The sequence below is a fragment of the Muntiacus reevesi genome, chromosome 3, assembly GCF_963930625.1.
Source record: "Muntiacus reevesi chromosome 3, mMunRee1.1, whole genome shotgun sequence".
Taxonomy (NCBI): Eukaryota; Metazoa; Chordata; class Mammalia; order Artiodactyla; family Cervidae; genus Muntiacus; species Muntiacus reevesi.
This window is the reverse complement of record NC_089251.1, coordinates 55,234,288-55,260,044: the sequence shown is the minus strand read 5'-3', so window position 1 is coordinate 55,260,044 and position 25,757 is coordinate 55,234,288. Positions and strand designations below refer to the sequence as shown.

General features: G+C 40.7%; 1 protein-coding gene and 1 pseudogene across 9 annotated transcripts in view; both read left to right on the top strand.

Moving 5' to 3' along the window:
• The first annotated feature begins 2,673 nt into the window (after positions 1-2,673).
• Positions 2,674-3,446, top strand: LOC136162853 (large ribosomal subunit protein uL30 pseudogene; annotated as a pseudogene).
• Positions 3,447-7,274: 3,828 nt separating this feature from the next.
• Positions 7,275-25,757, top strand: part of IMMT (inner membrane mitochondrial protein) — a 40,012-nt gene continuing 21,529 nt past the window's right edge. For 7 of the 9 annotated variants that reach the window (XM_065929137.1, XM_065929136.1, XM_065929134.1 and 4 more), the window contains exons 1-4: positions 7,278-7,440; positions 19,326-19,399; positions 20,115-20,304; positions 24,943-25,054. In XM_065929137.1, coding sequence (XP_065785209.1) covers positions 7,396-7,440; positions 19,326-19,399; positions 20,115-20,304; positions 24,943-25,054 — 421 coding nt within the window. In that variant the 5' untranslated portion in view covers positions 7,278-7,395. Of the gene's footprint in view, positions 7,441-19,325; positions 19,400-20,114; positions 20,305-24,942; positions 25,055-25,757 lie in introns of all 9 variants that reach the window. The other 2 variants (XM_065929138.1, XM_065929139.1) reach the window with 2 other exon arrangements.

Sequence of the window (25,757 nt, the reverse complement as noted above, 5' to 3'; positions counted from 1 at the left end):
AAGTTAACTCAAATTTGGTGGATTAAAGCAACACAAGTTTATTGTCTTACAGTTCTGTAGGTCAGAAGTCCAACATGGGCTTCACAATGCTAAAATCAAGGTATCCAGGGCTGTGTTTCTTCTAGAGGTTCTAGAGAAATTTGTTTCATTGCCTTTTCCAGGTTTTAGAGGCTTACTGCCTCCTTCCATCTTAAAGTGATATCACTCTGACTTCTGCTTTCATTGTCATACTTCCTTTTCAGACTCACCCTCCTGCATCCCTCTTTCATTCCTAAGGACCCCTGTGTGGACATTTGGTCCATACAAACATTTCAGAATTATCTCAATCCCCATCTGAAGATTCTCAGCTTAATCACACCTGCGAAATTCTTTTTTTGCCATGTAAGGTAACATATTCACAGGCTCCAGGGATTAGGAGAACATGGACCTGTTGGGAGATAAGTATTCTGCCCGTTGGTCTTACTATTTTTTTACAAAACAATTATAGGGATTTTCCCGTCAGTCCAGTGGTTAAGAATCTGTTTCCACAGACCACCAGCCCAGGTGGGATGCATGAGTCAAGTGCTCGGGCCTGGTGGGCTGGGAAGACCCAGAGGAATCGGGTGGAGAGGGAGGTGGGATGGGGGACCGGGATGGGGAATATGTGTAACTCTATGGCTGATTCATATCAATGTATGACAAAACCCACTGAAAAAAAAAAAAAAGAATCTGTTTCCACTGCAGAAGACAGGTTAGATCCCTGGTTCAGTTCAGTTCAGTTGCTCAGTCATGGCCGACTCTGCGACCCCATGGACTACAGCATTCAGGCTTCCCTGTACATCACAAACTACTGGAACTTACTCAATTTCATGTCCATTGAGTCAGTGATGCCACCCAACCATCTCATCCTCTGTTGTCCCCTTTCCTCCTGCCCTCAATCTTTCCCAGCATCAGAGTCTTTTCAAATGAGTCAGGTCTTCGTATTAGGTAGCCAAAGTATTGGAGTTTCAACTTCAGTATCAGTCCTTCCACTGAATATTCAAGGCTGATTTCCTTTAGGGTGGTCTGGTTGTATCTCCTTGCTGTACAAGGGAGTCTCAAGAGTCTTCTCCAACACCACAGTTTGAAAGCATCAATTCTTTGGTGCTCAGCTTTCTTTATAGTCCAACTCTCACATCCATATGTGACTACTGGGAAAACCACAGCTTTAACTAGATGGACCTTTGCTACCAAAGTAATGTCTCTGCTTTTTAACATGCTGTCTAGGTTGGTCATAACTTTTCTTCCAAGGAGCAAGTGTCTTTTAATTTCATGGCTGCAGTCACCATCTGCAGTGATTTGGGAGCCCCCCAAAATAAAGTCTGTCACTGTTTCCCCATCTATTTGCCATGAAGTGATGGGACCAATGCCATTGATCTTAGTTTTCTGAATGTTGAGTTTTAAGCCAACTTTTTCACTCTCCTCTTTCACTTTCATCAAGAGGCTCTTTAGTTCTTCGCTTTCTGCCATAAGGGTGGTGTCATCTGCATTTTGGAGAAGAAAATGGCAACCCACTCCAGTATTCTTGCCTGGAGAATCCTATGGACAGAGGAGCCTGGTGGGCTGCTGTTCATGGGGTTGCACAGAGTCAGATACAACTGAAGCGACTTAGCATGCATGCATGCATTGGAGAAGGAAATGGCAACCCACCCCCGTATTCTTGCCTGGAGAATCCCAGGGACAGAGGAGCCTGATGGACTGTCATCTATGGAGTCTCACAGAGTCCGACACTACTGAAGCAACTTAGCAGCAGCAGCAGCTGCATATCTGAGGTTATTGATATTTCTCCCGATAATTTTGATTCCAGTTTGTGCTTCATCCAGTCCGGCGTTTCTCACGATATACTCTGCATATAAGTTAAATAAACAGGATGACAACATACAGCCTTGACATACTCCTTTCCCGATTTGGAACCAGTCTGTTGTTCCATGTCTAGTTCTAACTGTTGCTTCTTGAACTGCATACCAGATCCCTGGTAGGGAAACTCATATTCTACATGCTGATGTGGTGCAGAAAAAAATTATAAGCCTGTTACATATTAACAAATATTTTAGGAAAAATTATTTCAAAATTAAAAATTAATGAAGGCTTCCCTGGTGATCCAATGGCTAAGACTCTGTGCTCCCAAGGCAGGGGGCCTGGGTCCGATCCCTGGTTAGGGAACTGGATCCCACACGCCACAACTAAAAAATCATGGTTACAACTAAGACCCGACACAAACAAACAAGTAAATTAAAAAAAAATTAATGAGAAGAGTGGCATTGTTTAACCTCTTTTCAAGTCTCTGCAAGGTCTGGTTTAATAGAAAACTGGATTCTGAAATTTGCTTATGCATTCAATTTGTTGTGGTATCACCTGTCACCTAGTGTCTGGGAAAATGCTATAATTATGAATAATGAGTAAAAAACAGCAAATATCTAAAATTATGAAGGTTGCTTTGATTTTATGGACCCTCTTTAACACTTTCAGGTTCACCAGGAGTTCCAGGCTACACTTTGAGAACCACTGAGTTGGTTATATTTCAGTTTCTCTGGATTTTAGGGTAGACAAGAGGCTGATGAGCTTGAATTGCTATTGTTGCTATCTTGATCTCCAACCTACAGTGACCACTTTGAGCCATAAATCATGAACATAGGCTCTTTCCCGGCTGGAACCATGGAGGGTGCAGAAGAGAAGAAAAAGAAGGCTCCTGCTGTGCCAGAAACCCTTAAGAAAAAGTGAAAGAATTTCGCAGAGCTTAAGATCAAATGCCTGAGAAAGAAGTTTGCCCAAAAGATGCTTCGAAAGGCAAGGAGGAAGCTTATTTATGAAAAAGCTAAGCATTACCACAAGGAATACAGGCAGATGTACAGAACTGAAATTCGAATGGCTAGGATGGCACGAAAAGCTGGCAACTTCTATGTACCCGCGGAACCCAAATTGGCATTTATCATCAGGATCAGAGGTATCAACGGTGTGAGCCTAAAGGTTCGAAAGGTGCTGCAGCTCCTTCGCCTCCGGCAGATCTTCAATGGCACCTTTGTGAAGCTCAACAAGGCATCAATTAACATGTTGAGAATTGTGGAGCCATACATTGCATGGGGGTACCCAAATCTGAAGTCTGTAAATGAATTGATCTACAAGTGTGGTTATGGCAAAATCAACAAAAAGCGAATTGCCCTGACAGACAACGCATTGATTGCTTGATCTCTTGGGAAATACGGAATCATCTGCATGGAGGATCTGATTCATGAGATCTATACTGTTGGAAAACGTTTCAAAGAAGCAAACAACTTCCTGTGGCCCTTTAAACTGTCTTCTCCACGAGGTGGAATGAAGAAAAAGACCACCCATTTTGTAGAAGGTGGAGATGCTGGCAACAGGGAAGACCAGATCAACAGGCTTATTAGAAGGATGAACTAAGGTATCTACCAGGATTATTTTTGTAATCTGGTCCGTTAATAAACAATTGAAACAAATTGGAAAAAAAAAAAAAAAAAAAAACATGAACATAGGCTGGAAAAGTACTCTTGAGACATTTTTTAAGGATCTTTGAATTGGCAGTGGGAGTCACCTAAAATTTTCAATGAGGGAATGAATTCCATTTCTAAGTTACTTTAGGAGAGTCCATTTTAAAGCAAAAATTAAAAAATCTTACATTGCACGTGGAAGATGAGGATTAAGGACTTGGTTAAACTAGAGGTTAGGAAACTACAGAAATTGACAGTAGTGGACAGGGATGGGATGGAGGGGTTGTGACGACAGTTCAAGAATAAAATTAATTTAAAAAATGGGATCTGCTCTGGAAGCTGTTAAGTGATAGCAGTATGAAATAGTGTAATATAACTACAAAAATACTCTGAAAAGCAATGAACCTATACAAACATAAGAAATTACCTGGTTTTAGATAATTTTCAAAACTATTTCTCTACTTTATAAATTGGATTTGGTAGCATTAAGACTTGAAAGTCCTTTGCAAATGCAACAGATACACAAGTTTAGTTTCCACTATACTGTGATGGTAAGATCATTATTACTATTAATAGTATTAAATATGCTGCTTAATATTTAACATGTGTTACCTTGATTTTCATACTGTTCATGGGGTTCTCAGCTAAGATTAACTGGCTCAGATGGTAAAGCATCTGCCTGCAATGCAGGAGACTTGGGTTTGATCCCTGGGTGGGGAAGATCCCCTGGAGAAGGAAATGGCAACCTATTCCAGTACTCTTGCTTGGAAAATCCCATGGTCAGAGGAGCCTGATAGGTTACAGTGCATGTGTTGCAGAGTCAGACATGACTCAGCGACTTCACTTTCACTTTCATGGGGTTCTCAAGGCATGAATACTGAAGTGGTTTGCATTCCCTTTTCCAGCGGACCATGTTTTGTCAGAACTCTCCACCATGACCCGTCTGCTTGGGTAGTTCTACACATCATGGCTCATAGTTTCATTGAGTTAGACAAGGCTGTGGTCCATGTGATCATATTAGTTAGTTTTCTGGAATGCAAAAGTAGGAAGTCAAGAAATACCCAGAGTAACAGGCAAATTTGGCCTTCGAGTACAGAATGGAGCAGGGCAACAGCTAATAGAGTTCTGCCAAGAGAAAGCACTGGTCATAGCAAACACCCTCTTCCAAAAACACAAGAGAAGACTCTATGCATGGACATCACCAGATGGTCACCACCAAAATCAGATTTATTATATTGTTTGCAGCCAAAGATGGAGAAGCTCTATACAGTCAGCAAAAAGAAGACCAGGAACTGACTGTGTCTCAGATCATGAACTCCTTATTGCCAAATTCAGACTTAAACTGAAGAAAGCAGGGAAAATCACTAGAGCATTCAGATATGACATAAATCAGATCCCTTATGATTATACAGTGGAAGTTACAAATAGATTCAAGGGATTAGATCTGATAGACAGAGTGCCTGAGGAACTATGGACGGAGGTTCGTGACATTGTACAGGAGGCAGTGATCAAGACCATCCCTAAGAAAAAGAAATGCAAAAAGGCAAAATGGTTGTCTGAGGAGGCCTTACAAATAGCTGAAAAAAAGAAGAGAAACGAAAGGCAAAGGAGAAAAGGAAAGATATACCCACTTGAATGCAGAGTTTCAAAGAATAGCAAGGAGAGATAAGAAAGCCTTCCTCAGTGATCAATGCAAAGAAATAGAGGAAAACAATAGAATGGGAAAGACTAGAGATCTCTTCAAGAAAATTAGAGATGCCAAGGGAACATTTCATGCAAAGATGGGCACAATAAAGGACAGAAATGGTATGGACCTAACAGAAGCATAAGATATTAAGAAAAGGTGGCAGGAATACTCAGAAGAACTGTAGAGAAAAGATCTTCACGACCCAGATAATCACGATGGTTTGATCACTCACCTAGAGCCAGACATCCTGGAATGTGAAGTCAACTGGGCCTTAGAAAGCATCACTATGAACAGCTAGTGGAGGTGATGGAATTCCAGTTGAGCTATTTCAAATCCTATAAGGTGATGCTGTGAAAGTCCTGCACTCAATATGTCAGCAAATTTGGAAAACCCAGCAGTGGCCACAAGACTGGAAAAGGCCAGTTCTCATTCCAATCCCAAAGAAAGGCAATGCCAAAGAATGCTCAAACTACTGCACAATTGCACTCATCTCACACGCTAGTAATGTAATGGTCAAAATTCTCCAAGCCAGGTTTCAGCAATACATGAACCGAGAACTTCCAGATGTTCAAGCTGGTTTTAGAAAAGGCAGAGGAACCAGAGATCAAATTGCCAACATCTGCTGGATCATTGAAAAAGTGAGAGAGTTCCAGAAAAACATCTATTTCTGCTTTATTGACTATGCCAAAGCCTTTGACTATGTGGATCACCATAAACTGTGGAAAATTCTGAAAGAGATGAGAATAGCAGACCATCTGACCTGCCTCTTGAGAAACCTGTATGTAGGTCAGCAAGCAACAGTTAGAACTGGACATGGAGCAAGACTGGTCCCAAATAGGAAAAGGAGTATGTAAAAAATGTATATTATCACCCTGCTTATTTAACTTATATGCAGCGTACCTCATGAGAAATGCTGGGCTGGAAGAAGCACAAGTTGGACTCAAGACTGGTTGGAGAAATATCGATAACCTCAGATATGCAGATGACACCACCTTATCGCAGAAAGTGAAGAATTAAAGAGCCTCTTGAAGAAAGTGAAAGAGGAGAGTGAAAAAGTTGGCTTAAAGCTCAACATTCAGAAAACTAAGATCATGGCAGCCGGTCCCGTTGCTTCATGGCAAATAGATGGGGAAACAGTGTAAACAATGGCTGACTTTATTTTGGGGGGCTCCAAAATCACTGCATATGGTGACTGCAGCCATGAAATTAAAAGACGCTTACTCCTTGGAAGGAAAGCTATAACCAACCCAGACAGCATATTAAAAAAGCTCTGTCTAGTCAAGGCTATGGTTTTTCCAGTAGTCATGTATGGATGTGAGAGTTGGACTGTAACGAAAACTGATCCCCGAAGAATTGATGCTTTTGAACTGTGGTGTTGGGGAAGACTCTTGAGAGTCCCTTGGACTGCAAGGAGATCCAACCAGTCCATCTTTAAGGAGATCAGTCCTGGGTGTTCATTGGTAGGACTGATGTTGAAGCTGAAACTCCAGTACTTTGGTCACCTGATGCGAAGAGCTTACTCATCTGAAAAGATCTTGAAGCCGGGAAAGCTTGAGGGCAGGAGGAGAAGGGGACGACAGAGTATCAGATGGTTGGATAGCACCACCGACTCAAGGGACTTGAGTTTGAGCAAACTCCCGGACTTGGTGAAGGACAGGGAATCCTGGTGTGTTGCAGTCCATGGGGTTGCAAAAAATTGGACAAGACTGAGCGACTGAAGTGAACTGAACTGAATCTCCCTTAAGCAGGATGACTCCCTGAAGGGCTGTGAAAGGAAAGGAACGCGCAAACGGAGACCACACCACTATGGCAATGGTCTTGTGGCAAATCCATTTCTTCTACGAAATATCCAGCTGACAGAAATGGCTGAGATAGTTTCTTGCTTGAATTATCGACGAGTCACACCTGCTCGGTTCCTGGGCGGACCAAAGCCCGAGTTTCATATCCACTGCCAGCGCTCGCGTTTACCTAGCAACCTACACTTCAGGTAACAGAGGGTACCCCTCAGCGCGACCCGGAAGGAGAGATCGCCCTTTACACCTGGAAAGGGCCCACCCTCTTCGAATGGCCGGGACAGGAACGAGACGGGGCTGCGCGTGCGCAGTGGCGTTGGCTGCCCTTCCGGTACGCCCGGCGCGGACAGGCGGCGCGGACGCAGGCACGCACGGACGCACCGTCTCCCCTACACGCGCCGCCGCCCTAGCTCCCACTTACACCCGAAGCGGCGTCAGCCCAGCAGAGATGCTGCGAGCCTGTCAGTTATCCGGCGTGACCTCCACCGCCCAGGTGAGGACTGGGGCGCCGGTAGACAGCGCATGGTGAACTGACTCTCGGCAACCAGCGGAAAATAAGGGAGGCTTTGGCTTTGCCTAGGCCCCAGGACAGAGGCGTGTCTCCGGGCCGCCCTTATCGCGAGAGTCCTGGGTGGGCCCGTGAGGCAGTTAATTCGGGAGTTCGGTGGACGGGAATGACTGGAGGGTTATTGCTGAAACGGGATGGGGCGTGGAGGAGAGAAGGTGGCGGGGAGGCGGGCGTAGGACGGGAGGCACGGCTTTGGGGACGTGCCATCCAATCAGCCCCTCGTTGCCTCAGACTAGGACCAATCGAGGCTGCTGGCGCCCGGGTCGCCGGTTGGGCGCGTGAGAGGTTTCGCGGATCCAGTGGTTGAAGGTCGACGGGGGGAAAACTACAGTTCCCAGCGGGACACGCATATCCTTGGCTGGTTGCACCTTAAGGAGGTGCCTGGACTGCTGGAGACCGCGTTTTAGGGGGTCAAGGTTGTAATTATCCAGAAAGGACTGCCTTTCTTTTCATAACTGACAACGCGTCTTGAGTTATTCCTACTCTGAATAAAAACAGTAAGAGCTCGAGCTTCTAGAACTCGAGGAAGGTTAAGCGCCTGACCTTGTGCTCGTTTCTGAGATTAGCCTGAGGATCTCTGTCTCTAGGTGCTAGGACAACTTTGGCAGACGTCCAAGGAGTTACTTGTATTTCTGCATAATTATCACAGTAATTTTGGAGAAGGAAATGGCAATCCACCCCAGTAGTCTTGCCTGCAGAATCTCATGGACAGAGAAGCCTGGCAGGCTACAGTCCATGGGGTCGCAAATAGTAGGACAGGGCTGAGCGACTAAGCACACACATCAAAGTAATTTACTGAAATTCAAAATAGTAAACCTGCTTCCATTGCTCACAATTGAAAGAGAATTGGTATTTTGGCAAAATGTGGAATTTACCAAACAGGTTCTGTGACTCAAGCAATTGAGCAAAGTCCCTGGACACAGTCAGTTAGAAAAGTCAATTTTTTTTCTCCCCACATTTGCTTATCTTCCATCTCCCCTTTCGTTTCCAGGGTAAAAGAAGCAGGCTCTTCCATAGGAAAGTGGAGTGTGTATTAGTTTCCTATTGCTGTGTGTACATAGCAGGTACCACAGATGGAGCAGCTTAAAACAACACCCATTTATTACCTTACTGTTTCTAGAGGTGAATGCTTAGGGTTATCTGCTTGCTCTCATACAGGGGTGCAGTCAGAGTGTGTCCCTGCTGTGATTCTCATTTGGAGCTCAGGGTCCTCTTCTGAGCTCCTTCAGTTTGTTAGCAGAATTCAGTCCCTTGCAGCTGTAGGGCTGAAGTCCCTGTTTTCTTGCTAGCCCTCACCTCACCTACTTAGGGGCTGCCTGAAATTCTTTGCCACAAGATTCTTAGAAGCAGTTTATAGCGTAGATGTTTACTTTGTTGCAGGCTACCATGAGCTTGTGTCTCAGACTTTAATATCTCTTCCCTGTTTCTGATTTCCAGACCTAGGTTTAAAAGGCTTATGTGATTAGGGCAAACCCACCTGGATAAATCCCTTTTGATAAATCAGGTCAACTGATTAGAAACCTCATTACATCTATAAAATCCCTTTTGCCTGTACAACTCTGATCATGGGCTTAACCACTGGGGACAGAGATCGTGGGAGCCATCTTAGAATCTGGGCTACCAAAGTGCCCAAGTGGGCCTGGAAGGATGCAGGAAGCAGAGCAACCTTTCAGGGCAGAACTGTTGAGGTGTATCTTTGGGGCCCTCCTTTCAGGCCCACTCTTCGTTATTCAGCCCAAAGGTTACAGCATGGTTGTCACTGATCTGTCTCCTCTGTCTACCCTAAGGTCTGTTCTTTACCTCGTTGTTAACAAAGGCCTTTAAAAAAGCACACAGACTGGACCATGCCATGCCCTCCAGTGACATCCCATCATATCAGAATAAAATCTAAACTCTTTACCACATCCACAGGGCTCTTTGTGATCTGGCTCTTTGCATATCTTATTTTTTTTTACTCTGCTTCATTCTGTTCTTCTGATTGCCTTTTCAGTTGCTGTTTGCCCTGAAGTCCTCCCACACATCTTTTCTTAACTCACTCCCTTCATTCAGATGTTTTCTTAGATACCACTTTTCTTTCAGAGAGGCCTTCCCTTTCTAAGACTCTGCTCGCTCTCTCCTTTGCATCCCTCTGGAACCTACCCTTACCCTCCTTGGTTTTACTTTGTAGCTCTTAACACCACCTGACATACTGTGTATTTATTATGTTTTCCACATTAAAATGGAAGCTCCTCAAAGGGACTGTATTTACATCAGTACTCATAATAGTCCCTAGCTCCTAATAGATATTCAGTAAATAAACATGTCACAAGTGTGACATGTTTGAATGAAAGATTAATGTGTTCTGTGAATTTTTCTTAATTTCCATGAGAAGATGTGACCTCCCTTAAACCTCCATAGGTTTTAGAACTTCTCTAGAGAAACTTGGCTCAGATGGTAAAGAATCTGCCTGCAGTGCCGGAGACCTGGGTCCAATACTTGTTGGGAAGATCTACTGGAGAAGGGAATGGCAACCCACTCCAGTATTCTTGCCTGGAAAATTCTATGGACAGAGGACAATGGTGGGCTATAGTCCATGGGGTTGCAGAGAGTCAGACACAACTGAGTGACTAACACACAGAGAGAAATAGGACCAATAGGATGTGAATATAGATAGACTTATTATAAAGAATTGACCCAATCAGTTGTGGAGATGGTCAAGTCCCATATCTGTAATGGAGGCTGGCAGGCTTAATATGCACATACTCAGAAGAGATGGTACATTTTCATTCTGAAGACTGGCAAGCTAGAGACCCAGGAGAGCTGATGGTTCAGTTTTGGTTGAAGGCATTCTGCTAGAGAATTGCCTCCTGCTTGGGCAGGCTGGTCTTTTTGTTCTATTGAGGCCTTTGGTTGGTTGGATGAGGCCCACCCACATTGTGGAAGGCAACCCACTTTATTAGTAGTTCACTGATTTAAATGTTGATCTCATCCAAAAACACCTATTTTGACATATAAAATTAACCACATCAGCTGACATCTAACTGATTCTCAGTGTCTGGACTTAGTCATCCATGTGGGTATTCAGCAGGAATGAATTACTCTTTCTTTCCCAGAAATGAGCTTCAGAACTCTGATTCTTCCTCACTTGCCAGACCTGACACCATCCATCTTCTCTTAGTCCCAGGACTGCATGGCCAGGCCCAACCATTTTTGAGGTGGACCCGGGGTTTGGAGGACCTGGGGTTTGGAGGACCCGGGCTTTCAGTCTAGCCTGACCCTCTCCCAGACTATAAATTTGGGAGTAGTCACTGCATATTTATTGATCTTAAAAGAGAAGGAGACATCATTATTCTTGAGGATTGACTAAGCTAATTTATTTAACTAAGACCAAGTTTGATAGCAGGGCTAGTTTAAGACTGAACTTGTCTTGTGAATATTTTTAGCTATCATCTTTTAGAATTCTTTCTTTTCACTAGGATAATAAAATACTATTGCTCAGTAATAGATGTAGGTAGCAAGGTGTACATGGTAGAAAGTAGTTTAATATATGATGCAGCCTGTTTACTTCTACGGATATTAGAATCTTTTTTTTATTCTTCATTTTTATTTCTGTAGATCAGTTGCTTTCAAACCATTTTGAAATACATTTTACGTCATGACTTAGAACACAGATTGAGAATATATAAGTAATATATATCCACACATAGATGCAGAGAAAACTAGGGAAATGTCACCTTCCTGCTTTTGCCATGCTGATGAATATCTGCCATTTCTTTATCATAACTAAAGAGCCCTTTTTCTCCTAGATCTAGAATGTGAATTTACTGAGAAATAATACTGCTTTCATGTCAAATGTACTGTATTTTTGTGTGTGATAGATTTTTAACCTTAATGCATGATTTCTATAAAATATTTTTAGTTAACTATAGAAAAAGTTGTTGCATATTAATCTGTATTTCAAATGTAGAACTGACCATTAATGTCTGGATGTCTTTTGTTTGTGTGGGAGGAATTCTTCTGACAGAATTCAAAAATATCAGTCACAACTACCCCCTAGTTTAGAAAGGAAACCTTCAACCTCTAGATAGGGTTTATATGAGGGGCCTTGTATTACAGTCTCTATTTCCAGGATTGTGGTTTCTTTTTCTATGTTCACTTTAGTTTGGTAGGGCTAAGGAATTAGTGGTTTGTACCAAAACATCACATGGAAATTGTGTTTTTTTGTTTTTTTAAGATTTTGCACAGGTTTATCAGCTTTCCACATTGTGCAGGTTACATACAATACAATACCAACCTTATTCCTAACAGATCCTAAAAAGGTTATTTCAAGGCCTAGCTCTAAACTTCAGTACTTTATATCTATATTCTTAATAAAAATAAAATTCACAAATCTGAAAAAGGAATTTTAAATGGAGGGTTATATTGAATCAGTAAACTGCAACACAAACTGGCGCAACAGAGGTAACTGAATACCAGTCTCACTCTATGTGATGCAAGCATGCTACTTTCCCACTAATTTAAAGTACTTTCAATCACTATGAGCCAGAACGCATGCCTGAACCTTAAACTACACTTTAAAAAGAACAATATCTTGGCCTAGAAATTAAATCTAATGATGTACAACCATCAAATGGAAATTGTGTGTTTTATCTCTCCTTTTGTTTGTTTTGTTTGCTATAATCACATTTTTATAGGTTGAAGGCAGCACTAACCTTAACAACATTTATTACAGAGTTATATGTCAAGACAAATTGTTTTGAAATAGTAATGTCTCTTCTGTATTGTTGTTTATTATTATTAAAAGGTATTCCAGAATTAAGAGGTGTTCAGTATCTTTTGTATTACAGTTAGGATATTTAGTTTGTATGAATAAAGAGAGAGTTTAGTCTGATGCTTAAGAAAGAGTTTTGGAGGTAGACCTTGGATTTGGCAGTGGTTTCTTAACCCAGGACACCAAAAGACATAAGATAAATTTGATTTCACAAAATTAAAAAAATTTTTGCATCAAATGACGCAAGAATGAAAAGAATAGGAGGGACTATTTTCAAATCATATAACTGATGAAGTTCTAGTATCTGTAATATGTAAAGATCTCCTACAATTTAGGAACAAGAAGACAACCCAAATAAAAAATGGGCTAAGGACTTAACTAGACATTTATCCAGGGAAGGTATATAAATGGCCAACAAGCACTAGAAAAGAGCTCAAAATCCTTTGACATTAAGAAAATGTAAATCAAAATCACAGTGAAATAGCCACTTTGTAGCCAACAGGATGGTTCTGATTAAAAACAGAAAATAACAAGTGAGGATGTAGAGAAATTGGAACCCTCATACTTCACTGTGGGAATGTAAAATGTTGCAGAGTTAAACATAGAATTAACCGTAGTTAAACATAGAATTAACCGTATGACCCTGCAGTTCCACCCCAAAGAACTGAAAACAGGTATTCAAACAAAAACTTGTAGGTGAATGTTGATAGCAAAAGATAGAGACAATTCAGATGTTCAGCTGATGTCTAGATAAACAAAATATGGTATATCTATACAACAAACTAGTTCATTCAGTTTGAACTAGGGTTTGGCAGTTCAAACTGAATGAACTAGTTTCATACTAATTTCACAAAAAGGAATCAAGTAAGAGTTACATACATGATACATGTGACAACATAGAAGGACCTTAAAAACAAGCCACAGAAGGCAACATATTGCATTATTCCATTTATAGGAAAAGTTCAGAACAGGCTCTGTAGAGCTAAGGTAGATAATTGCTGCTAGGAGCTAGGGAGAAGGGAATGTGGGGAGACCTGATGGTACAGGAATTTATTTTTGGAGTGATGAAACTGTTCTGGAACTAAATAGTGGTGATGGTTGTATAGCATTGTGCATGTACTAAATGGCACTGACATGTGCACTTTAAATGGTGACTTTTATAAGTGAAATTTACCATGCAGAGAAAAAGCACCAGGTAGTTGGAAATGACCTGATGTATGAAGTGTGTGCATGCATGCTCAATCATGTCCAACTCTTTGCGACCTTATGGACTGTAGCCTACCAGGCTACTCTGTCTATGGGATTCTCCAGGCAAGAATTTTGGAGTGGGTTGTTGTACCCTCCTTCAGGGGATCTTTCTGACCCAGGGATCCAACCCACGTCCCTTACATCTCCTGCATTGGTGGTGGTTTAGTCACTAAGTCATGTCTGACTCTTGCGACCCCATGGACTGTAGCCTGCCAGTCTCCTCTGTCCGTGGGATCCTCCAGGCAAGAATACTGTAGTGGGTTTCTATTTCCTTCTCCAGGGGATTTTCCTGACCCAGGGATCGAACCTGGGTCTCTTGTGCTGCAGGCAGATTCTTTACCAACTGAGCTACAAGGGAAGCCCTCCTGCATTGGTAGGCAGGTTCTTTATTACTAGCGCCACCTGGAAGGCCCTCCAGGTAGATATCTAAAGATCAATAAATAGATGTGTGTGTGTATGTAATATTAAAGTAATATAACACATAATAAACTTGAAGTAGTATCCATTGGCCAAAATTGGGACAATTTGAGTTTTCAAACAGATAATAATTGCAGCTGATTTAAATCCATCAAAAGTATTTAAATCTATGAGTTGATAAAGATCCTGTTTTAGTTTGTGGTAACTACATAAGGCACCTTGAGCTTGGGGTAAAAGATTATTGCCTCACTCAGTTCTGGGGGTTTCCTGGCCTCAGGTGGACAGTTTGGTCAGCATCCCTTTTGAGGCTGTAGTCAGGCAGTTTCTAGGGCTAGAGTCATCTCAAAGGCTTCCTCAGTCCCATGTCTGGCAGTTGATACTGGTGGCAACTGAGACCTCAGCTGGCGCTGTTGGCTGGAACACCTACATGTGGGGTTTTACGTGTCTGGGCTTCCTCACTGTTTGGTGGCTGGGTTCCAAGAGCAAGTGTGATGAGAGGCAGAGCCAGGCAGAAACTGTGTTCCCTTTATGTCCTGGTCTCATATGTCACAGAGTATCACTTTCACTGCCCTTATTAGTAAATTGATAACTTAGGCCTGTCCTGGTTCCAGGAATTGGTGCATAGATGTCAGTTTGATGGAAGATAGCGAGTTGCTAGAAGAAATAATATCACAGGAAGTATTACTGTAGTCATGTGGTCTATCCTGTAACCACAGCAACTCGAATCCCTCCCACATGCAGATGTGTTCACAATCTTCCTTAGAACCCTCCAGAACCTCATCCCATCACAGCATCAGACTTAGACTAACAGACCAGGGTCTTGTCATCAAATCAGTTACCTTTGCACACAAAACATCTTGGGTGTGATCCCTTGGGTGCAGTTCCTTAAGTGCTTTTCCTTTCAGTCTAAAGACCTGTGAACTAAAGAGACAAGTTATCTGTTCCCCATGTGTCCTGTGTACAATAAAGTGTGACACTCCCATCCCAAAAGGCAGGAAAAAAAAAGAGACACAGCAGTCACTGTTCATAACAAATGTCAGGTCTATCTGGCATGAGTTGCTGCTTGCTTAATTAGGACTTAGTCCTTCTGCTTGGGAATGTTTCTCCTTAACTTGGTTCTACCCTCTGGGCTTCAGGTTTCACTCCTTAAATTATCCTTCCTATTCTAGAAACGTAGCCTGTTGGCAGCTGAATCGTTTTCTCAGACTGATGTCTGTCTGCAGACGTTCTGGAGTCCAGAAACTTCGATTCATTTTGTACTCTTTCCCCTTTAATCCAGGCTGGCCTGTTTTTCATCTTAATGACTTCGTGGGTTTCTTGTGGGTCTTTCTGGGATTTTCTCCATTAGACAAAAGCCACACCCATAAATCTGACCAGGATAAGCTATTCTCCATTTTAGGCTTCCTGTGAGGTTGCTGTGGTCTAAAACCCCTAAGATTCTCAGCAGTCCTGTTGTTTAATGAAAGGAATACGGGTTGCATACTCTTAATGTTGTCCTTAGTGAGCCTATTCTCAGTGTAAAAAGTTCTCTGAGGAGCACCTCCTGAGATCCTTCTGAGGTCTTAAAGGATCTTTGCTAACTGGAGAGGCTGAGAATGAGAAACAGTCTCATTTTTTAACCCACCAAGAACTGGGTCCTTTATATTTCCTTCAAATTTTGCTTGCAAGCTAAACAGTTTTTTTGTCTTATGTTTTAGAAGCTTGACTCTATCCTTATTATACTCTGCTGAAAGGAACCATTTGGCACTTGTGAACATTCAGCTTGATACTCTGTCTAGCTAAATCCATCAGTTCATTAGATAGTGTGTACTAAGTCACTTTAGTCATGTCCGACTCTTTGCAACTCCATGAACTGTAGCTTGCCAGGCTCCTCTGTTCATGGGATTCTCTAGGCAAGAATACTGGAGTGGGTTGCCATGCCCTCCTCCAGGGGATCTTCCCAACCCAGGGATCAAACTCGTGTCTCCAGCACGTCTTGCATTGGCAGGTGGATTCTTTACCACTAGTGCCACCTGGGAAGCCCCTTTCATTATGTGCAGTGATGCCTACTTTTCTGTTTTCCACATCTTACCATCGTGAGAGTTTTGATAAACTTCTACCACTACATAGAAAGATTCCTTTCTCCTCCAGGTTCCCAAAATATTTTTCATGCTTTTCTTAAGCCCTCACCAAAACAGCTTCCGTGAAGATCATTAGGCTTCTGCTAACAGTCTCCTCAAGGCCCTTCCAACTTTCAGTTCCACCCCCCAGTCCCATCCCAAAGTCATTACCATGTGTTTCATGTTTTATAGTAGCACCCCATTTCCAGGTGCAAGCATATGGTTGGTTATAGCTGTATAACAGATCACCCCAAGCCTAGTGGTATTAATTAACCATAACATTATTTGTTCTTTCACAGTAAATTATATTTTTTATTATACAGATAAAAATTACATTGTATTATATATACATATGGTTCCCAGGTGGCGCTAGTGGTAGAGCCTATCTGCCAGTGCAGGAGATGCTAAGAGATGTGGGTTGGATCTCTGGGTTGGGAAGATCCCCTGGAGGAGGGCATGGCCATCCACTCCAGTATTCTTGACTAGAAAATCCCATGAACAGAGGAGCCTGGCCAGCTATAGTCCGTGGACTCTTTAAGAGTCAGACACGACTGAAGTGACTTAGCACACACGCATGCATATATACATACAAGGAGATAATATATAAGTAAGTATTTATCTTTCATTTCTGAGGAGGTTACATTAGGAGGTTCTTGGGATAGTATAAGCTTGCAGGGTTCTGGGGAGGTGGCAAGGTTCTAGAAAAGCATGTGAAATGTGGCAAGTTTTGGAAAATACAGTATGTCAACAATAAATGAAAATCAAAAAACCCTGTAATTGTTCATCATGAGAGGATAACTGGATAAAAGGATAAAAAGAATAAACCATTTATTCTTCCTTTCCTCTTTAAACTCTACTGCTGAGTAACTAAATTGTAGATGAGGGTAAGGATCTCTTTATTGAATATATCAAATTATAAATGAAAAATAGAATCAGAGTCCACTTTTGGCAACTTCCAATAAATGAATAGATCTAGACATTGTAAATCAGCAGTTGATAACATTACAAAAAGAGAGACAGGCAGTCATTGCGTGCCTCCATAGTGAAAGAAGACACTACCATGTAAAGTCTTGCCAAAGAGAGTAAACCTGAGTCTGGTCAAGTGTCTGGTTTCTGCTCCAGGTTGCAGGAAATACAGAGGACTGGCCTGTTTTAAGTTGCACCTTGAACAGAATCCAGTCTGTGGAGAATTCTGCAGATCAAGCAAGCAGATTCTTCCAACAGAATAATTATTGGAGGAATCATCTATAGAGTAAAAGACTTGCGAATTAAGAGACTTAGAAGATACAGGTATATATATATTTAATAGGCAAGATTAAACTTGGTATCTAGGGATTCATACTTGTATGATGAAACTGTAAAAAGCTTCAATTTCCTAACTTTTAAAGCTCTATTTGGAATAAAATTTATTACAGACTATGCAGGTAGCCAATTTTTAAAATCAGGAGCCACTGTTTCAGATTTAAAAAACCTATTAATTTGAGTCAAGATACAGTCAGGTTTTTTTTATTTTGTATAGAGGTATGAAACTTACTGCTACTGTTTTTTGGTCATAAAAGGTAAATTTTTTCCACATTTAATCTCTTCTTAAATCAGGGTGCATATTACAGTTGTTATAGTTGTTTAATTGAAAGCTCAGCTTTCAAAACAACAACAAAAGCAAGAAAATCCAGAAAAATGCTGAAAAAAAAAGTACTAGAAGAGAGGACTAGCTCTACCAGGTTAAAGCCTAATTGTAAGATGCAGTCATTAAAACATTGTGTTATTTGTTTATGAATAAAAGTGTGTGAATAGGGTGGATCAGTGAAACAAATTAAGAAATCTAAATGCATCAAGAAATTGAGTATTTTTTAGGGTGGCATTTCAAATTGTTGGAAGAAATTCAGTTTGTGATTTAGGGACAACTGAATAGACATTTAGGAAAAAATAGTTAATCTGTACCATATACTTTACACTGGATTCAAAGATTTAAACGTAAAAAAATGAAACCATCAGAGTAAAATCATGCAAGGATTATTTTATAATCAGCGTGCTAAGTGAAATAAGTCAAAGACAAGTACTATATGATATCACTTACATGAACAACAGGACACTTGTGTATAAGTTTTTAAAAGTTGCAGCATTACTCTTAGAAGCCCTGTGTGAACCTTCTCAATTGCATCCTCCTTTTCTCTCCAGAAAAAAGCTACAACTTCCCTTGTAGCTCAATCGGTAAAGAATCTGCCTGCAGTGCACGAGGCCTAGGTTCGATCCCTGGGTTGGGAAGATCCCCTGGAGAAGGAAATGGCAACCCACTCCAGTATCCTTGCCTGGAAAATCTCATGGACAGAGGAGCCTGGTGGGCTGCAGTCCATGGGGTCGCAAAGAGTCGGGTACGACTGAGCGACTAACACTCACTCACTTACAATAAAAAGAAGCAGACTCACAGATAAAGAGAGCAGACTAGTGGGTTACCAGTGGAGAGAGAACCAGGAGAGGTAAGGTAAGGGTAGGGGACTAAGAGGTATAAACTTCTGTGTGTAAAATAATAAGCTACAAGGGTATATTGTACAACACAGGGAATATAGCCAATATTTTATAATAACTATGAATGAAATATAACCTTTAAAAATTTGTGAACACTGTTTTGTAAACCAGAAAGATAATATTGTACATCAGCTATGTTGTTGTTGTTATTTAGTCACTAAGCTGTGTCTGATTCTTTTGCTACCCCATGGACTGCAGCCCATCAGTCTCCTCTGTCCATGGGATTTCCCAGACAAGAATACTGGAGTAGGTTGCTGTTTCCTTCTCCCAGGAACTGAACCTGTGTCTCCTGTATTGATTGACGAATTCTTTACCACTGAACCACCAGGGAAGCCCACATCAGCTATATACTTCAATTAAAAAAAAGAAAGTGGTTTGGAGAATTCCCTGGTGGTCCAGTGGGTAGGACTCCACGCTTCTACTGCCAGGAGCCCAGATTCAGTCCTTTGTTGGGAAACTAAGATCCCACAAGCTGCATGGTGCAGTCAGTGGGGGAGGAGGGGAGAGTGGTTTCATAGTCTCTCTTTTTGAAATCTTGAAAATAGCCCCTTTTTTTTGAAATCTTAAAAGTAAATTTTATATGAGTCTTGGGGTACAGGAAATATCACTGTTTTTAAGGATCTGTAAATATGTTTCATGGTAAGTTGGTTTATGAAAGTAAAATTTTAAGAAAGATATTTATATTTGTAGTAAAAGGATTTACTTCCCGACCCTAAAAGCCTTCTAGGTTCCTGTACTATTGGTTGTAATGTTTTTTCCTTCCCCTCTAGAGTTGTCTCTGTGGAAAATTTGTCCTCCGTCCATTGCGACCATGCCGCAGATACTCCACTTCAGGCAGTTCTCGGTAGGTAGCACGTCTCCCTGTAAACAGACTTTTAATTGTGTGCTGAAGTGTGTGTGTGTGTATTCATTCCTTGAATATGGGAATATCTGCTTAAAATCTTGATTTTTAAAGGGTAGAAACACTGGAGTTTTCTCATAATACCTTTGGAACATATGTATTTGTAGGTGAAAATTTGTTAATGGTGCTCTTTTTGGCTCTGGTGGTTGGATGTCATCCAAGATAGACATCCCCCTCCCCCTGTGCTGGCTTCCATTATATGACAAATAGATTTATATCTAGAACTCAGCACACTGGAACTTAAAAAGTATTTGTTAGTTCTTCTTAATATTTATTTCATTGTATTTACCGAAATGTTTAATTAAGGGAGAGGAGCTTTGAAAATTAGTGATACTTGTTTTTGGGGTTCAAAGGAAACCTCATGAGTGTGAACATGCTAAGTTTTAAGTATGAAAGGGCCAATTGCTTCATTCTTCCTATCCTAGATATTACTGTATTAAGGGACAGTTATCCATAAATGTTATTATTTATTTTGAACATGTTAAACAACAAACCAGAGGAAGGTGATGTGCAGCGTGTGGAGATACACTGGCTTGCTATGATCTGAATCAATGGCAGAGAAGTGGAGCTTAAAGGTCTTTGAGACTTAGGCTGGTCTAGGAAAGAAAATTTAGGAGAGTCAAAAAAAAAACCTGTGTTTCCTGTTTCTTTCACTTAGGTTGTCTGCTAGCAAAGTTGCTGGAGCTGGCATTTTGTTTGTTGGCGGCGGTATTGGTGGCACCATCCTGTATGCCAAATGGGATTCCCATTTCCGGAAGAATGTAGAGAAAACCATACCTTACTCAGATAAACTGTTTGAGATGGTCCTTGGTTCCCCACCTTACACTGTTCCATTGCCAAAGAAACCGGTGAGAGTTTTAAACAGTTTCAGTTTATCCTGTGGAATACTTTGAAAAGCAGGTTGTTTTCATCTTGAAAATGTTTTGCCAGCATTGCTTGTCATTTTTCTTTAACTTGAACTAATGTTTCGTAGAGCAGGATTTTTATCCCTTTGGAGTCCCGTAAGTGCCCTCATTTAGTCCACATCACATAGAAAATACTTATGTGGCCCATAGGTTAAATGGAAGGGCAGCTTGGGCAGACGTAACCCTGGCTGCCCTGCGGACCCAGGGGTTCCGTGTCAGCCTCCAGCACTGCAGCTCTCAGACTCTTAGAACGGTAAAAGCGTAAACGAAGAATGGCCATGACACCAGGATCCCCATGTTATAGTTAGTCATGCCTCCTTTTAGATCACAAAGCAGTCACAGAAATTTCAGCTGCATACTGATTCAGTGATGGGAATATCTTCCAGTATTCCTGGAACTTTGTGCATTTTCTTCAGTTTCATCTTTCTTTTCTCCATGAGGCTTACAATTTTTTTTTTTTTTTAACATCGTACGTATTCCTTCTTTCAAACAGGTGCTTGAAGAAAAGATTGATGAAAGAGAGCATGAATTTTGCTGATTTGGTGTTGAGTATTTCCTTAGTCTGTGAGGTTGAACATGGCTGACCAGTTCTTTGTTAGAAACTGGGTAGAGGTCTTTTCTCCAGTATGTAGCAAGGTCTCCAGACCAGACCTGTGATACAGTTACTATGTGAAAAAGCAGGTGTCCTTTGACTTCTCCTGCCCCTACCCCAAATGATACAAAATGTTCTTAGTTTTCTACATGGTTTATTCATCCATGTGAACAATAAAGTGTTTATGCTGGCTCAGGAAGATAGAGTTGCAGCTTCAGTAGAGGCAGAATCCTATGGCTTCATTCTAAAGTCCTGAGTCTGTTTTGAGCCAGGTGACCTGGGAGAAATAGCTGGAAGCATCCAGGAGCATAGAGTCAGGCTACACAGTTCAGAGTAGTGTTCTTTTCTCCCTGGACATGACTTCCAAGTGTCATTCTCAATAGCCTTGACCTCTTCTTGCTCCACTTTTGCTACCCTGCTGATAAAGGTCAGAAATAGGGTAAGAATGGTGTCAAGAAAAAGAATAAATATTAGAGGTTAAACAAGAGAGGATAGCAAGCAAAATATGGGCAATTGTGAAGATGAATCCAAGAATTCTAACCTAGCTACCTGACAGCATGGTACAATCATTAATATTTTTTTAAAAAAGCAAGTTAAGAAGAGTGCAAAAAAAAAAAAAGAGTGCAAAGGCTTCTCTGATAGCTCAGTGGTAAAGAATCCGCCTGCCAATGCAGGAGACACAGGTTTGATCCCTGATCTGGGAAGATCTCACATGCTGTGGAGCTACTCAGCCCATGTGCCATGACTATTGAGCCTGTGCTCTAGAGCCCAGGAGCCACAACTGTTGAGCTCACGTGCCGCCATAAGAGAAACTGCCGCAATGAGAAGCCCACACACTGCAGCAAAGAGTAGCCCCTGCTCACCGCAGCTAGAGAAAAGCCCATGCAGCAATGAAGACCCAGTACAATGAAAAATAAATAAAGTTATTAAAAAATAAGAAATTTCAAAAAGACTGCAAGTTGTTAGGTGGTGTAATGCAGACATGCAGAGCTGACAGGTGGAAGTGCTCGGCAGGTCAGCAGTGCTCTTCCTCCCTACACACAGCGTTTCTTTCCCACCTCCAGGCTCCGCCCCCCAGTCACTCTTAACATCATCTAGGCTATCCTTTTATCAGTTTTAGAGAATCTTCTAGAATAAGTGTTGTGATGTTTTCATGATATTTTCACTGTATCACTTAATCAGGGACTTTGATTCCTATTGTTTTAAAGACAGAATATAAAAGCAAGTAAGGCTTTGAGATTGTCTCATGGTATGAATAAGGAAAGTGAAACCAGGAGTGGTTAAATGTTAGCCTGGGAGCTGGCGATTGGTTCCTTTATTTCCATGGTTTATGGTTTTTGCTGGTTCTTTGGTTGCCACTCAGTACCCTCGGCAGTGTGGCTCTTGCTTACACTTCTGTCCGTATCTCTGTATGGTCCTGCACATAAATCCGTGGTCTCGTACTTGTTTACCTTATGGATATGCCTGTACTTCTCACTCATTCATTTACTCAAATGTCAGTCAAGTGATTATTATGTACCAGGCGTTGTTCCAAGGTCCTTGGTAAAGCAGAAAACTAAACAGAGATCCTTTCTATTTGTATACCTCTTCCCATGGTCGTCTTCTACCCACAATGACTTCCTTTCTTTTGTCTTCTATTGTTTTCTTCAAGACTGGCTTTCTTCACTACACAGACCAAAGTCAATTTTCTGTCACCTATGAATTCCAGTAGCAGTGTTTTTATTTTTATTTTGCCCCATTTATTGAGTACTCTCAGTTGTTGTGCACTGTTACTTGTGTCGATTTTAGAAACTATGCATTTCATTTGATGGTAACCCTTTTAGTGTCAACATGGTTATTTATGCATAGTCAGTAAATACTGAGACAAGATAATCCTAAAATGTTTTTCACATGGTTAGTTTATTGTCTCATTACAGATACAAGTGCTGTATCTGAATTTAGTTTTTTTCTTGTTTCTTTTAATCAGAGAATAATTGCTTTACAATGTTGTGTTGGTTTCTGCTGTACAATAACGTGAATTAGCCTTAAGTGTACATATACTCCGTCCCTCCTGAACCTCCCTCCCACCCCTCCACCCCGATCCCACACCTCCAGGTCCTCACAGAGTGCTAGGTTGAGCTCCCTGTGTTATATACAGCTTCCCATTAGCTCTGTTTTACATATGGTAATGTATATGTATTAATACTGCTCTCTCAGTTTATTGCACCCCCTCCTTCCCCTGCTGAAATCTTTTTGATGAACGTAGACAATAACTTCCCTAAATGGTGACAAATGTTATATACCTGGATAGAATATAGTACTATAAAAATGTCATTTTTCTTAAAATATATGTTTCTCTCAAATCTCTTAAATATATATGTGAGAGAAGTAATATTTTTATGATGTGTATGTGTGTTTACATAAATATACACACAGATCTAATAAAATTTCTAATTGATTTTTCCAGAGGGTGAAGAATTAGACAAGATTTAAAGTTCACATGGAAGAATAAGGAATGTACAAGGCTGGTCAAGGACATTTTGAAAGTGTTGGTTAGGGAATCAGACGACACTTGCCTTTCCAGATACTGACTTTGTTATAATCCTACTGTTATAAACAAGAAGATTTTGACATAGGAATAGAAATTAGAGAAATAGAACAACTAAGTCTACAGATAGATTATATTTGTACACATACATGTTCTTTGTGAGAGTGTGAGTTGCTAGAATCTCATGTGAAAGTGATAATATCTTAAAAATATACAAGCCCTCTGACCCAGTGTTTCTTGGGGCAAACTACCCTGCAGACATCATACTCTAGTGCTTTTCAGTTGTCTGTGGACAAGAATGCTTAACAAAGAACAAGAAACAGTTTGAATGTCCATAAATAGTGGAATAAGAGACCCAGATTACGGAATTTGAAACTCCATTAGGATATACAATTAAATTGGGATATTATTCAGCTAAAAAGAATTTCTTAACCTGGAAGCAAATGAGTTGTTGTTAAATGAAAAAAATATATTAATGTGTTGCTAAATGAAAAAAAAAGTTATATGATAATTAGTATAATATAGAATTACCTATTTTAGATTGTTTAATGAAATGAAAAACTGCATATGTGTATATATCTGAGCTCATGGGTGGAAGGATAGATTTCAGGGCATTAGTAGTGGCTCCCTGAGAAGGCTGGAAGGAGCAATGAAGAGGCTAAATAAAACAATGCTTTATCTTGATACTATTTTGCTTGTTATAATGAGCATGCATTTCATGAGATAAAAATAATAAAATTTTAATAAGAAAATGGGTATATTTCTGATTTCCGGTAGTGACAAAATTCAGAACCGTTTATATTATGGTTGAGTAGTCATCTTAGGATATCTGAGTCCCAATGCCAAGTTCTTGCAAAAAGAGAGACCATATAGGCGGTAAATGAAAATATTTCCGTTACTCAGTAGTTTTCTCTGGCATATCATTTTACAATCCTGTTCATGAATGGTGCTTTAAACTTAAAGCATGTGGTTATTAAGAAAGAGGAAAGCAGGCATTACAATTGCATCATACATCTTAGAAGTGCATGTGCATGAATCTTGGAGATTAAAGAAAGGAAAACGAATTTTTATTTTTACTCAGAGCTTTTAAAAAAATGTTTGTTTCTAACTGAATGTATTTAGAAGACTCCATAATTAGTTTTAGAAAGTGAATGGAAATAGCCTTCTCAGTGTTGTACACATAAAAGTAATGGTATTTAAAGGGAAGGTCATATATCAAGTACATTAGTTACCCTAGGAGTAGTTTTTGTTATTATTAAAATATGGACTACTTTTGGACTGCATTTTCCTAGTATGATGGGTTCTTTTACTGTGGTTAATAAAATACATTATTGTGAATTATTGATAACTCCCACGTTAAAAGCTTGAAAAACTTGACTTTTTAAATAATACAAGTTACTGTATGCTGCCTTTTTAAAAAACACTATTATGTCTGAAACGTTAAATGTTTTTCATTTCCAAGATTCAGTCTGGTCCACTGCAAATCTCTAGTGTATCAGAGGTAATGAAAGAATCAAAACAGCCTGCCTCACAACCTCAAAAACAAAAGGGAGATACTTCCGCTTCAACAACAGGTACCTATATTCAGAATCCTTCTTTTAAAATTGTGAGTAAATAAATTGTTTTAATGTATTTGTACCCATGGTCAAGGGTGAGGGAGTCTGTCCCCATGAAGGAGTCTTCCCTCACCCTGGGGAAGGAATATTCTCTCGTGTCTTCTTGGGGTTGAGTGGGATATGGAATGGGGCTTTTGTTTTTGAATAGCTACTGAGTACTGGTAAGAACAAGAATCGGCCTTGCCTGAAACACAGTTACTTTTTTCCTTTTCTCTGACTCCTAGTTTTCTCTCTCTTTAGATTTTAAGATTTGCTCTCTTTCCCCACTTCTTTTTTCTGTTTGTTCACTAATTCGTTTTCCTCTCTTCTGTCTTAGTGATTGAAGTGTCTTGATCTAGGTTTTGATATGCAGGTATTTTTTTGTCTTTATGATTTATAAGTAATCCCACACCAATTTACAGCATTTACCCATCCTAATCTGTTCAGCGGAGAAGGCAATGGCACCCCACTCCAGTATTCTTGCCTGGAAAATCCCATGGACGGAGGAGACTGGTAGGCTGCAACCCATGGGATCGTGAAGTCGGATACGACTGAGCGACTTCACTTTCACTTTTCACTTTCATGCATTGGAGAAGGAAATGGCAACCCACTCCAGTGTTCTTGCCTGGAGAATCCCAGGGACGGCGGAGCCTGGTGGGCTGCTGTCTGTGGGGTCGCAAAG